The 12,648-nt window shown below is 34.8% G+C and overlaps 1 protein-coding gene across 9 annotated transcripts in view; it reads left to right on the top strand.

Moving 5' to 3' along the window:
* Window positions 1–12,648, top strand: part of ERC2 (ELKS/RAB6-interacting/CAST family member 2) — a 443,741-nt gene that overhangs the window by 308,909 nt on the left and 122,184 nt on the right. For all 9 annotated transcript variants that reach the window (XR_003536997.1, XR_003536996.1, XR_003536995.1 and 6 more), the window contains one exon: window positions 8,062–8,196. Coding sequence is in view for 1 of the 9 variants with exons in the window: in XM_027700915.1 (XP_027556716.1) it covers window positions 8,062–8,196 (135 nt within the window). In the remaining 8 variants the exon portion in view is untranslated. The remainder of the gene's footprint in view (window positions 1–8,061; window positions 8,197–12,648) is intronic.

Raw genomic sequence — 12,648 nt, 5'->3', positions numbered from 1 at the left:
AGGGGCTTTTTTTGCCTTATAGCCTATAGCAGTCAGCCCCTGAAGGCACCACAGGCTTGGTACATAAATCCTTTCCTGCCTTAAAAATCTGTTTCTGTTTGAAAAAACACTCTAAACAGAGGACATTCTTGAAGAATCTGTATCAGAGCTTAAGCATGACCATGTCTCAGGGCAGCCTTTTTCACTGGTGATAATCTCATTGTGAACTTACCCTAGAACCTCTCAATAGCTATATTGTCATAATGCCCTTTGTTCAGACAAATGGTTTAACTCCACTGAGACTGAAAATCTTAGATGGAAGAAGTGGGTAATGCAGATATCAAATAATGTATATATTAACACTGGAACTTTTTAAATTTTGGATCTGACTTACTTGGTAGGTAAAAATGGGTATTGAGTATCTCAAATAAGAACAGTGAATATCTCCATTATAATGGTTTTGCTCCAGGAGACATTTTTGAAAGAAATCCTTAAGTTCTACTACAATGTACCCCATGATATTAAGGCTTAATATAGTTGAACACTTGATCTCAAATGTAGTGCTAAGTAGCCAGTTATTAAAAAAAAAATATTGTAAATATTGGATATCAAATTTTTCTGCTGCTGTAATGGCGGATAAAACTTGTAACTCCTACAATCTAGCATAAAATGGAAATTAGTTTTAAGTAAAGTGTCTCTATAAAGCATATCAAGAGAGTGGTGTGGTGTTATCTCCATTTCAGTCTATATTCCTATTTACCATCCATGTGTTGAAATTTATGTTCTATTTATCAATTTTTATTGCATGCAATGGAAGAAATGTAGTATTTTCAACTTCAGATATATTTTGTTTATGATACAAATGAGAGACCTGGGCTTAGTACTGAAATTGCAAAAATTGCAGCTGAAATGAACTATTCAGACATTAAAAATGCTAAAAAAACAACCAGTGCTGCTAACCTGAGATTTGCAGTTCCAAAGGTTTTATTTAGCTGCTGAAGTTTCTGATTCATGTCTGGTTTAAAATAATTATTATGGGGAAGTATCTTTTTAATGAGTTATTTCCTGTTGTAAAAGGGAAAAAAAGAGAACCTGACTTCTTCCGTTGCTTGTCTGCATTTAGTGGGACCTGGCCCGAGATGTCCTCAGGCAGCTACTGTTTCAGAGCTTTAATTATGCTTTTTAACCCACTTCTTTGTGTCTATGTTCTTACATACTTCTGTGTAATTACGGAGTTTAGTAGTAGGACTGAGACAAATACCTTTAGCGTGACTTTAGCCTGTACATTACTGAGTCTGCTGTATTATTAAAGATATTTCCTGTGCTTCAAGCCATACTTTTAGTTCACAGAACTTTAAAATACTTGAAAAACACAAACTCTAAATGCAGAAAATGCAGCTAAAAAGTCACAGGCCATGTTCATATCAACATAAGTTTGTTTAATCACAAGTGTCAGGAAAGTGGAAATTTGGCCTTAGTGCTTTAGATAGGTGTCTTGGCACTTGGAACTGCTGCCTGTCTCTGTCTGCCAAGTGTCCAATATCTCAACTGGTGTGTTTGTGAGACTATTGTCCCTCAGCTGGTGAAGAGGGAGGCTTACTGTGAGCTTGAACTTCTTACAGGGTAAGTCAGGTACATTTTGTAATCTTGCAAAACAGCAGGTGTAATGGTTGTTCATATCAGTTAGTATTCTAATTAAAAAAATTGAAATATCTGTAAAGCTTCTGTGCTCATGTTCGACACTAAATTATCAGATCCAAGTCTTTGAAAAGATCTGCGTTGGAAACTGCCTTGCACTGCTGCACAAGAGTCAGTGTCTAATTTGACAAGCAATTGATTTTGTGTTCACCTGTGAGGAATGTTGGTTTTAATGAAAACTTGGAAAATACTCAGTACTGTTTCTGAATCCCTATTCTCTGTCCTGTGAGGGCAGACAGAGGCTGAAGGTCAAGTGTTCTGGTTACATCCATGTTACAGATGATAAGAATTGTAAGACTAATGTAAAAACATCATGTGAGTTAAGTTTAGTATATAACTAAATATAGATGTGAAAAAGAAAAAATTATATACTTTCTTAGCATAAAACCTTTACTGTGTTCCTTATATCATGTGGAACAGTCTTATCATTAATGTGGTAAAAAATAAAAAGAGTTAAATGCCAAGTAGCCAAACTTTTCTCCAGTAAGTTGTCATGCACACTTTCAGCCTGCATGCATCCTGTCTCTCACACTTTCCAGGACAAGTCATACATTATAACAGGAAAAGAAAAACATGCTTATTAGCCCATTTGGAATTTTAGCAGGGAAAAATTTGTGTTCTTCAATGGAGGCAGGAAACAAAGCAGCAAACCCCATGTTAAAATGTAGTTAAGAGTAAGAATGTAAGAACAGATTACATTACAGGGATGTTATAAAAAGAAAAAGCATAATTAAAGCACTCAGTAAAACATAACTCTACCCCATAGTGATGCATTTCAACACCCATACAGTTATGATTATGATAGTTATTTAGCATTTGGAGTTCCTGCTTAATTAACACACTGTAATGTTTTCAGTTACTGATGAGTACTTGCAAACTTAGAGTCTTTGTTACTTCATTTTTTTTCTATTGGAATTTTCTTGGTGTCTAAAACCTCACTGCATAAGCAACAAAAAAGCCTGAAATGAATATTACTGTATGTTTCTAAACACTGAAGACAAAAGTACGATTTATTTTGGAAATAATTAGCATGATGATGTTATTATCATGCTGTTAAAAGTGATCTGAGTAATTAGGATAAAGTAATACAATCTCTAGAATACTCTGAAATATACTGAAGTCCACTTCTTCCATGCAGCTCTGATATTGGCAAAAGATCCTTCAGAGCAATAACTGATTAACAGATCTTTTGGCTTGTGGAAAAATGACACTTCTGTCAAAACCATAGTTGGTGGGTATGTTTTAACAATTTGTCTCAAGAAGTGTGCTCCCATTAAAAAGAGAGCAGTCTCAAGGTTTGGCTTTTTAACAATAACAGCCTTAGAGTATTCCTTTCTGCTTCAGCTAGGTAATTAGTGAACCAGTGCCCCAAAATCCCTAAGTATATAAAGAAGTTAAAAAACATTTAAACTGGAACTTTGTGAAGGAATCTCCCTTAAGTCTCTTCTCTAGGTGGCAAATTAATCTCACTATTTGGCTTATTATCAAATCACTTATGTGCATGTATCTCTATAAACTGGAGATGCAGCAGTAGAAATTGTAAGAAATTCTTCCCTTGTCTTCCGATGATAACAGTTTTCAAAGAATGTGTAAAAATATTGTTCTAACATGAAAACTGATTTTTTTGTAGAGAGTAAGTACAGAGCTGGCTTAGTTGGCAAACATTTTGTTAACTTTCAGTTAATGGAATTCAAGCCTGAAGCACTGGATTCATACTGGAAAACCAATTGCAGTTGCACGTTTTCATTAAATCCTGGTTAATTCACTAAATTTATGCAACTTCTGGATAAACTTGTTGAACTATATAGTGTTTCACTATATCTGAAACACACTTTTTTTAGATAATTACCTTTTTATGTTTTCTAAGATATTATCTTAGGAGAAAAAAAAACTCAGATAAAATCATTTATTATTAAAAATCATGAATGCTAGAACTAGAGCCTGCCACATGAAGTTCTCAGAGTATTTTGTGGAAAGAGTAGAATGCTTATTTTCAAACAGTGAGATTGCAAGAAACAGAGTTTCTGTGTCATTGAAAAAAGAGGCAATTGCAGAATCAAAGCTAGAAGGTGAGTCTTCAGATTTTGTATTCTGTGCTTTAACTATTAGACCACAGGATAGCTCCAGGATAGCTTGCAGGCCGCCTCCTCGTGTTATGTAAGGAAAAATCCTACCCTATTGAAAGTGAATATTCTAGAAATATTTCAAATTCCATTTAGTGAAGAGAGATTGAGAACAAAATCCAAAGGAAAGTAATAGCTATTGAATTGTATTACACCTATATCCCAGAGCAACAGATCTTACTATTTTTCCTCATTTGAACCTCATTCATGAGAGTTTAGTTGTTAACTTGATCCAGATGACAGATCAAAGCATAGTTCCCTATTGCCACCTTGCTAAAATATTTTTTAAAAGACAGTTTTAATATTATAGTTTTACAGTTACAGATTGCTGTTAAGCTATTTAGTCTGTTACCAGTCAATCAAAGACTTTCATTTCACTTCAGTATATCCTTACTTAAACTCAACAGAATTTTAGGAGGACAAGAAATATCTGTCAGTTTTCTTACAGTGCTAGATCATAAATTCTTCGGTAAGTGGGTTAAAAATTCAGTTACACATACCATTCATGACCTTGACAGCTTAGCAAATAGTGATATTGAATGATCAAAGATGACTGTTTCAAGCCCTAAGGGTTAATATACCTGTGCACCTAGATTTAAGCTGCTTTTAATTCCTTGATCATTCCTTTATTTCAGAATGGATGCAGTATTTATTGAATGTAGTCAATAAATTTAAAGGAGAAAAATCTGAGGACATTGTTTAAGCTTGAACTAATAAGGCTATACATGGTCTGTAGGAGATGCAGTTAATTGTTGCATTTTACAAGTTAACATGTTTTTCTTCTCTAGTATAAATCCAAATTAAAACCTGCTCCTTCTCAGGTGTGGGCCTGTTGTTCACCAGGCATTTTCAAAAAAAAAAAAATCGTTGTCAGAGGTGTAGCTATGTAAATTCTGGGAAACCCTGTTTTCAAGTTTGAAAGGAAAATGTGAATAAAAGTTTGACCTATGCAATATAACTATTTCAGATTAGGAGTGCAGGGTGACACATTAGATACTGTGCAGTTTAAATGCATGTATGATCATCACTCTAATTTTCATTAACTGTGTATTTTGAGAATCCAGTTTCCAGACCATCCAGAAAAGTCATGTGGAATATTAGATATTGTTGTGCTTTCAAAAGTAATATAAGAAAAGATCCTGGATGTTCTTGAATAGGAAATTTTCAGGTATGCCAGGGGTGTTGCAGGAAATGATGACATTGCCAAGTCAGTACGTGGTATTTTCCCCTGACAGACAGTACTGAGGCAGTCCCTGAATGTGTTGATACAGACCCAGACCATGAGGATTTACTGTCTGTCTGATAAAGCAGCATCCTAACGTATACACCTTTCTGTGTGTCTGTGTTATGTGCTTGTATGTAGGTGTAAGGGTGTGAAGCCCTGGAGTCCTGAACAAATTCCAGTGTGGTTAATTAATTTCTTCCTCAAATAAAAATATAACTGGCATTTCAAAGCCTACTAAAGATTAAAAGTTAGCAATGGGAGCAAACAGAAGTAATGTAACAGATTTTTGTTTAGGAGGTTGTGAAAAGGATTGTATTGTTCATCAGAATGGTTTTATTTTTGTTCTTCTTCCAGAAATCCTGCTGTGCATCCTCTTCAAAAGTCCTGCTTTTAAAAGTTTGAAATCATACCATGTTTGTACTTCTTAGGTCAAAGCTAAGCATGCCTGGAAAATGCAGTTCAGTGTGGAAGTACAGTGCTCTGGCAGTAGCTGAAGCAAAGACAAACAGAACCTCAAAATCATTTTTGTTATCATTGTGAAGAGCTAACAAATAGACCAAAAAGCTTTAAAACATAATATTTTGGGAAGTATTCAGAATAATTTTAAGAAATTATTGACGGTCACAAGTCATGTAAAAGTTTGGATGGTTTGATGGTCACTTGGGTGGAAAAGAAGTTCTCATTTCACATTTCTCATATATTTTGCTCCCAGAACAGACAGACTAAAGGAGGGCTACTAGAGCATTAACATTTCTTTGTGCACATTTTACTGCAATCTGGCATCCAAAAGGAAGAAACATTAGAAGTAGTTTATTTATATTTCAGCACCAAATTAGAAAGATGACATCATTCATTTACAGTTCTTATCCCATGACACGCCTAATCCCCAACACCTCATTACAGAGGACACTTTTAGGATTGCATATATCATCTTGTTTAACTTTTGCATTCTTTTATGGAATACAGTTGAAAGGTAGGAAATTTAAGGCTGTTCATTGATAAGAAAATAAACTAATAAAATGTTAGGAGCTTCCCTAAAGAGGCAGGGTATTACAGTGTTTACAGTAGGTGTCTTATTATTTGTCTATTAATTCTCCATCTTTTCCACTCTTTTGTTCAAAAGGTCTTCCTCTTTGGATCTAAAGAGAACCGACCAGCTATGATGGTTCAGATTGAGATGGTCTTTTTAGAAATAGTGGTAGAAAGTCATAGCTGAAATTCATACAGCTGTATGCTTCCATCTTCTTGTTTGGGGGGGAGAAAATGAACTGTGCAGATTCCTCTTATTCTGTAGCACACTGAGAACATGTTGCTCCAGTGCTATGGAGATGCTCAGAAATTCTTACAGTGCACATCTGATCTGTGATTTTTTCTGTATCTTGTTGTTGTGGATGCCTTAAGGGTTTGGTTTTGGGTTGGTTGGTTGGTTGTTTTTACTTGAACTAAGTACAGATCCCCTCCTGTAAAGTAGTATTCTATGATCCTTCTAATGGACATCACATGAAGTGCTTAAGAAGCATTGTAACAACTGAAAGAAAATTAATTGCTGAAAAGACACATTTCCTGCGATTCTGTGGTTAATAGTTTTCCTCGCATTAGATTTAGTTAACTTCAAATATTATGTAATATGAATATTTAGTTTGTTTTTTTTTTCCCAAATACCTTTTCAACTTTAGCAAAAAACATTAAAATTGGGAAATTTACTAGCAATCGCTGAGTTTTACATTTCTATTAAAATATACCTACCAGTGAAATTTTCCAAACAGAGATTTTGGTATAGGATTGTTCTCATAGGAAAATCAAATTACAGTAGTCCTGGAAGTAAATTTACCAGATACTAGCTATGGAACACTAGGTATCTCATGGGCCCTTTGAATTGAGAGCCAGTTAGACCTGTTAATAAAGGAACATACCCAAACAAATGAGTTCTGTTTAAATTAATCTGCTTAAGAACTCATTAGTTTGAGCAAAGTCCTGGGATAGTGTGTTTAACCAGCATCCTCATCCCAGTTTCCGTACATCCTGCTGCCTTGGAGCATGACATTAAGTGTTAAGACTGCTATCTTTCCTTCAGTTAACTGTGTGATATTAATTGTATATGTCTCTAGTTGATTATTTTTATTTTGGAAGAGGTTTTTGAGAGGTGACAGCATTTTCTTCTGGGCTTCGTTAGTGCAAAATTAAGTAAAACTTGATTGCAGTTTAATAGATTTGCCTGTGACAGTCTTCAGTCCTACTAACACAAAAAAATAAGGACTGTATCCACTGGTATCAGAAAATTGGTAGTAAGATATTTTTGGTGTTATGAGCAAGGTTTGAATTATTCTGGTCCATGTATTTCATGGTATGGAATAATTGTAACAGTGATAAAGAGCAGTGATGTATCTTGTTATCTCATGGTGACATAGATTTTATTATCTGTACACAGCTGTAGCTGAAGTGTTGATCTCTTTTTCAAGATCTGTATCTGAGACTTACTTCCATTCAGTAATGTGTCAAGCTCCATAATCATTTCTCTAAGTGCCTGTGTGTCTGTCAGTTAGTTTTCAGATTCATTTTACTTACAGTTTAGCGGGGCAGTCCTGGTGTACAGTTAAAATAAGTAAGCCAAAGTAGAACTTCTAGCATAACTGTTTATGATTGTTGTATACAAGCTAGCTGTAAATATTTGAAGTAGACTTAATATTCCTTTCAGTGAGATTTAAAATGTTAATTGCTAAGACATAATATTAGACTGGAAAAAATAGGAAACTGTTCTAAATAAATTTAGAAAAGCTGAATGTTTTTCATGCTTCAGACACAACATCCTTGATCATTTACTTTTCTGACTTTTTTATGCAATTCTACAGATGTAAAACCTGAAACAGAGATTGTGTTCACATACTTTATTTTTCTATTTCTGTTCCCTTTTCTTTGTAAGCCAGCAGTCTGGACTTCTAAAAAAATGAGAGCCAAGATCTTCCTAAAACTCTGACTCCCGTTAGAGTAATATGTTCCAACATGTAATAGAATTGTCTTACTTTACATCTTAAACAGACACAAAACAGAATGAAACTGATGGCAGATAACTATGATGATGACCATCACCACTACCACCACCATCACCACCACCACCATCATCGATCTCCTGGGAGGCCACAACACTCCAACCACAGACCCTCTCCAGATCAGGTTGGTCACCTCGTTTTTCACTTTTCGGTTTTATAATTTTGTTATTTTGCTCTCTCAAGATAAAATAAATTTTCCAAAGAATTAATAAGCAAGTGATGTGCTCTTTGAACTGAAACGAATAGCTCTGGTATTTATTTGCATCCCTGAAATAGTTTAAAATGTTGGCTTTTTGTCTGGTGCCTTATTTATCTGGACTAGGAAAAACAGTCTATATACACAACTAACTCATTTTCAAATGGAGAACCCTGAGGAAAAATTAAGCATTGCTTTTATATGAAAAGTCATTGTTTGACACTAAAATAGGTTATAAGTTCATAATGTCTAGGTAGAAGTAAAAGAAGTTATAATGGGAATGTATGATAGACTACTTAATTGGGAATAGGAAGCAAAGAAGCTAAAGATGCTTTTTTTTAGAATGACCAATAGAATTGTACTAAAGACAGAAACTGGTAGATATGAAAAAACTCAATTTCTTGGATAGCAACTCAAAAAAAAACTCAACCCCAAAACCTGAACAACACAACACAGAATTTTTTGAATTCTTGGAACATTCTAAGAACAATTTTTCTGTCAGAAAGGGGAGAAGGGTATTAAGGACTTGCTGTCTTGGTTTAGTTCTGTTTCTGATTAACAAAGATAAGTTGGCTGAGTTTATAAAAGAAGGAAAAGTTATCTGGAAATGTCTGTGAATTAAAAAAGTTTTGACTTTATGCAAGGAATAGAATGAAAAAATAGAATGAAGAGAAGTGAAAAAACAGGTAACAACCACTGCAGTGTTACTGAAACCCAGACACTGGTTTGAACTACTTCAAGAAATCTGAACCTGTGAAAAAAACTTGAGGGACAAGACGATATAAGTGAACAAACATTTAGTCAAGAAGGTGCTTTTCAATGCATGGTAACAGGTTAATCAGGGAAAAGAATGGATAAAAAGCATCATGAAAGTCTGTATCAGAACATCAAGGCATTATATGAATGATGGAAATAGGTACATGATTAGATAGAGTGCATACAATACTAGCTATTTTACTAGTACTCTCAGTTTTACTCGGAATTATTTAGGATTATACTGAACAATCTCATGCAGGATATAGGAGATCCTTGGAGCTTTGAGGAAGGCAAAACTGTTCTCATCTTTATAAATAAAACGTATGGGGATTTATGAATCACTTTATTTTAGACCCTGGAAAGTTATGGAACAAATTATTGTTAATCATTGAATCAATATAAAGTCAGTAATCTCTTTATTGTTCATTTGCAGTAGCTTGATGTGTGTATCAGACTGTGTGACCTTATCTATCTGTCCATCTCAGTGGATATCAGCCCACTTCATACTTGCTTTGTCCTTACCCTGTTTTCATCATCATCAACTGGTGGTTCCTATCCTAGACCAGATAAACTATTTCTTTAAGATAAGAGGTCATTTATCACTACTCACTTTATTCTTGCACTTTTCCCAGGTGACAGTTTTGGACTGCTCTCTAAAACAGAATGCAGGTCTAGCATTCCCATCCTATATTTATTATGCTTCTATTTGTCAAGGAAAGTTGTGTCAAGCAAATGTAATTTCCTTTGATAAGGTTTTGTGGCTAAAGAAGAAAGTGGTAGCTGCGACATACTTTAAATTCATATATTGCCACCATATATTTGTAATGTACAAATAAATGCATCATTTTGTAATATAATTAACAGGTAATGTGAAATGAATTACAGTAATAAAAGCTATAACTGTAAAAAATATTTTTATTTAAATAATTATGAAATCATCATGATATGGGTGAGCAACTGATACAAACAATGTGCCACAGACAAATTTTCTATTGCTCATTGTCAGACAGGGTGGCCAGTTACAGAAGGGTTCCAAAGAGATCTGTCCTTTATTTGCTTCCGTGGAGTATGTTTTAGAGATTATTTCAGTGATGAAATAGAAAAACCATTAATATCTTGAATCAAGCTGTAAGAAGCTCCAAGCGTTGTAGAAGCAGTAAAACTCTCAAAAATTTCCTCCAGTCATGATAAACTCGAGAAAATCTAGAATCAGTAATTTGAAATTTGGTAAAGACAAGTCCCTTTACAAGGGAGAAGTCACATGCACTGATGAGGTAATAGCATGGAAAAAGGAATCTAAATTGCATGATGGAATACCATTGCAGTGAAGTTGGATCTAATTCTGGGATAGGTATAATACTGGAAAAGAAGCAGGAAGCAATTATTTTCTTCTTTTGAGCACTGGTGAGACCTGATCTGAAAAGCTGTATACAGTTTTGATCACCATGCTTTAAGGAACACAGACAAATTAGAAAGGGACAAAAGGAGAGCAACAAGAATGATAGGAGTTTTAGAGAACATGACCTGTGAGGAAGGCTTAAAGAACATGGTTTGTTTAGTCTAGAAAGTACCAAAAGGGAGACATAAGTCTTCTAATACATAAAATGTTGTTATAAAGGAGACGATGATCAATTGTATTCCAGTGCCCAGTGGAGAAAGAGTAGGAGCAGTAAATTTAATTTTGCCAAGAATAACTAAGTTAGTTATTAAAAAAAAAACTTTTTCACGTTGAGTCTAATGAATCTGTAAGTGGAAACAAACTGTGGAGATTCTTTCATATGTATGTAATGGAAGGTCTTTTCTTGAAGATTTTTAAGAACAGGTTAGATGAATATAGCTTTATTTCAGCTTGTATTGGACTTGGAATAGGTGTTCTCCTGAAGTGCTCCCTAGGTTTCCACAGACTCTGTGAACAATTAGTCCAGCATATATTTACTTGCAAAGCAAGCAAATAGGAGATCCAAAGCAAAATCCTTGCTGAAATAATCTTTGAGAACAGCACAGACAAGGATAATCATGAGCGAACTCTAGTCTTACATTTTTTAATCATGGGTTTTATTTTTTCTTTCCTTTCTGTGTTGTATTTACCATTCTGTATGGCATTCATTTGTGCAGCTATTTGAGTGCCATGTGCTGTAGAAACCTGCATTTCCAATTCAGTATTACACACAAATTCTAGATATGTGGGTTTTGATGGCTGTAAACCAACATGTGGTTTAAAAGAACAGAATAAATTAAACTGAAAAGAATAATAACCTTGCAGATCATCAGAGGAGATTTTTAATTTTGTAAGGTGACAAGGAAGTTGTGCACATTGTAACATAAATACCAGTTAATTTAGTGAATGCTAGGGAGGAGTTTTGAAAGTTTTCTCACAATTTCAGGAGAGGTATAGTTGAACGTACAGTGTTAATCTTGAAACTTTTCTAATTTCTGTAGATAATACTGGGTTTTCCAATTTACGTGCTACATTTCTATAGAGAAATACCTCCATGTTGTTGTATATGTCTGTAAAAGTATGTACATGTGCACTGGAGGACATGTTTGTAACAAAGAACAAGATATTTCTGTACTCCTTTTAAAGAGAATGGTGTGCCTCCAGTTTCTCAGAAGGAATATATACACACATCCTGCTTGAAATAAGCCTACTTTTTATGAGGAGCTGTCCTGTTCAGGTATTGACATTTCTTTTAAAGATCGTGTTTTTGTTATAACTGTGACTTGATTTCATATCCTGCCATGGGCAGCATGTGGCAGCATGACTCTAGAGTAGTAAAGGTATAGGTTCTCTGGCTTCTCTTGAAGGAACCAGTTGAACACCTTTTTTTCAGATGTAATGGACCTGTTTAGGTTTTCTGGCTGCTGCTAGGGAGCAAAATCAAGTTTCCAGCCCTTTCTTGCCTTTATTCCCTCTTTTGGTCTTCTGTTTAGGGAGAGGCATAGATTGGTGACCTTTTTTGCCCTTGTATGTCCTTGTTTTACCTAAACTCTGGTGAAGCTGTAAGAAAACTTCTCGAACAGTAGGAAGATTCTAACTCTCCTCTGCCCATACACATGGTCATGTTACAGTGAGTCATGATGTGATCCCTGGTTATGTTGGTGTATCTGATTTTATTATGTGAATAAATATATGGAGATTGAGTGCTGCCATGCTATTGACATTGCAATAGTAACCATTTTTACTAGTCTTTAAAAAACTCAGAAAAAAAGATAATTTTGCAGCTTTGCACAAAAACCAATTTATTCTCTTCAGTTTTAGCTTGAGAGTTGGCAATCTTTCTTAAATTCCACCTGGAAACATTTTGGCAGTCAGTGTGTATCCTGAAGTGTGGGTGTAATACTCCTAGCATGAAAATGAGCTTAATAAGCATTCTGTACTAGCTTCAGTTTCCAAGGAGTTGTAATATGCAGCACCTTGTAGAGTGCATTACAGTAATCTAATCTGGATCCTTGTATCCAAGATCTATTTGGAACAAAAAAACCCCATGGCTAAATAAATGTGAACTACCAGATTTTGAAGCTGTCCTGTCCTGTAGCTTAGACTTCATCACAAAACCTACTGTCCAGCTCCATGTTTCTCATGTTTCTCACCTCTACATACTTACTGTTTTTCCTCAAAACCTT

Source organism: Neopelma chrysocephalum, unplaced genomic scaffold, assembly GCF_003984885.1.
Source record: "Neopelma chrysocephalum unplaced genomic scaffold, ASM398488v2 Primary Assembly neopelma1_147, whole genome shotgun sequence".
In the NCBI taxonomy this organism is placed as follows: domain Eukaryota; kingdom Metazoa; phylum Chordata; class Aves; order Passeriformes; family Pipridae; genus Neopelma; species Neopelma chrysocephalum.
Note: the sequence above shows the minus strand (reverse complement) of the source record. Positions and strands in the feature narration are given on the sequence as shown.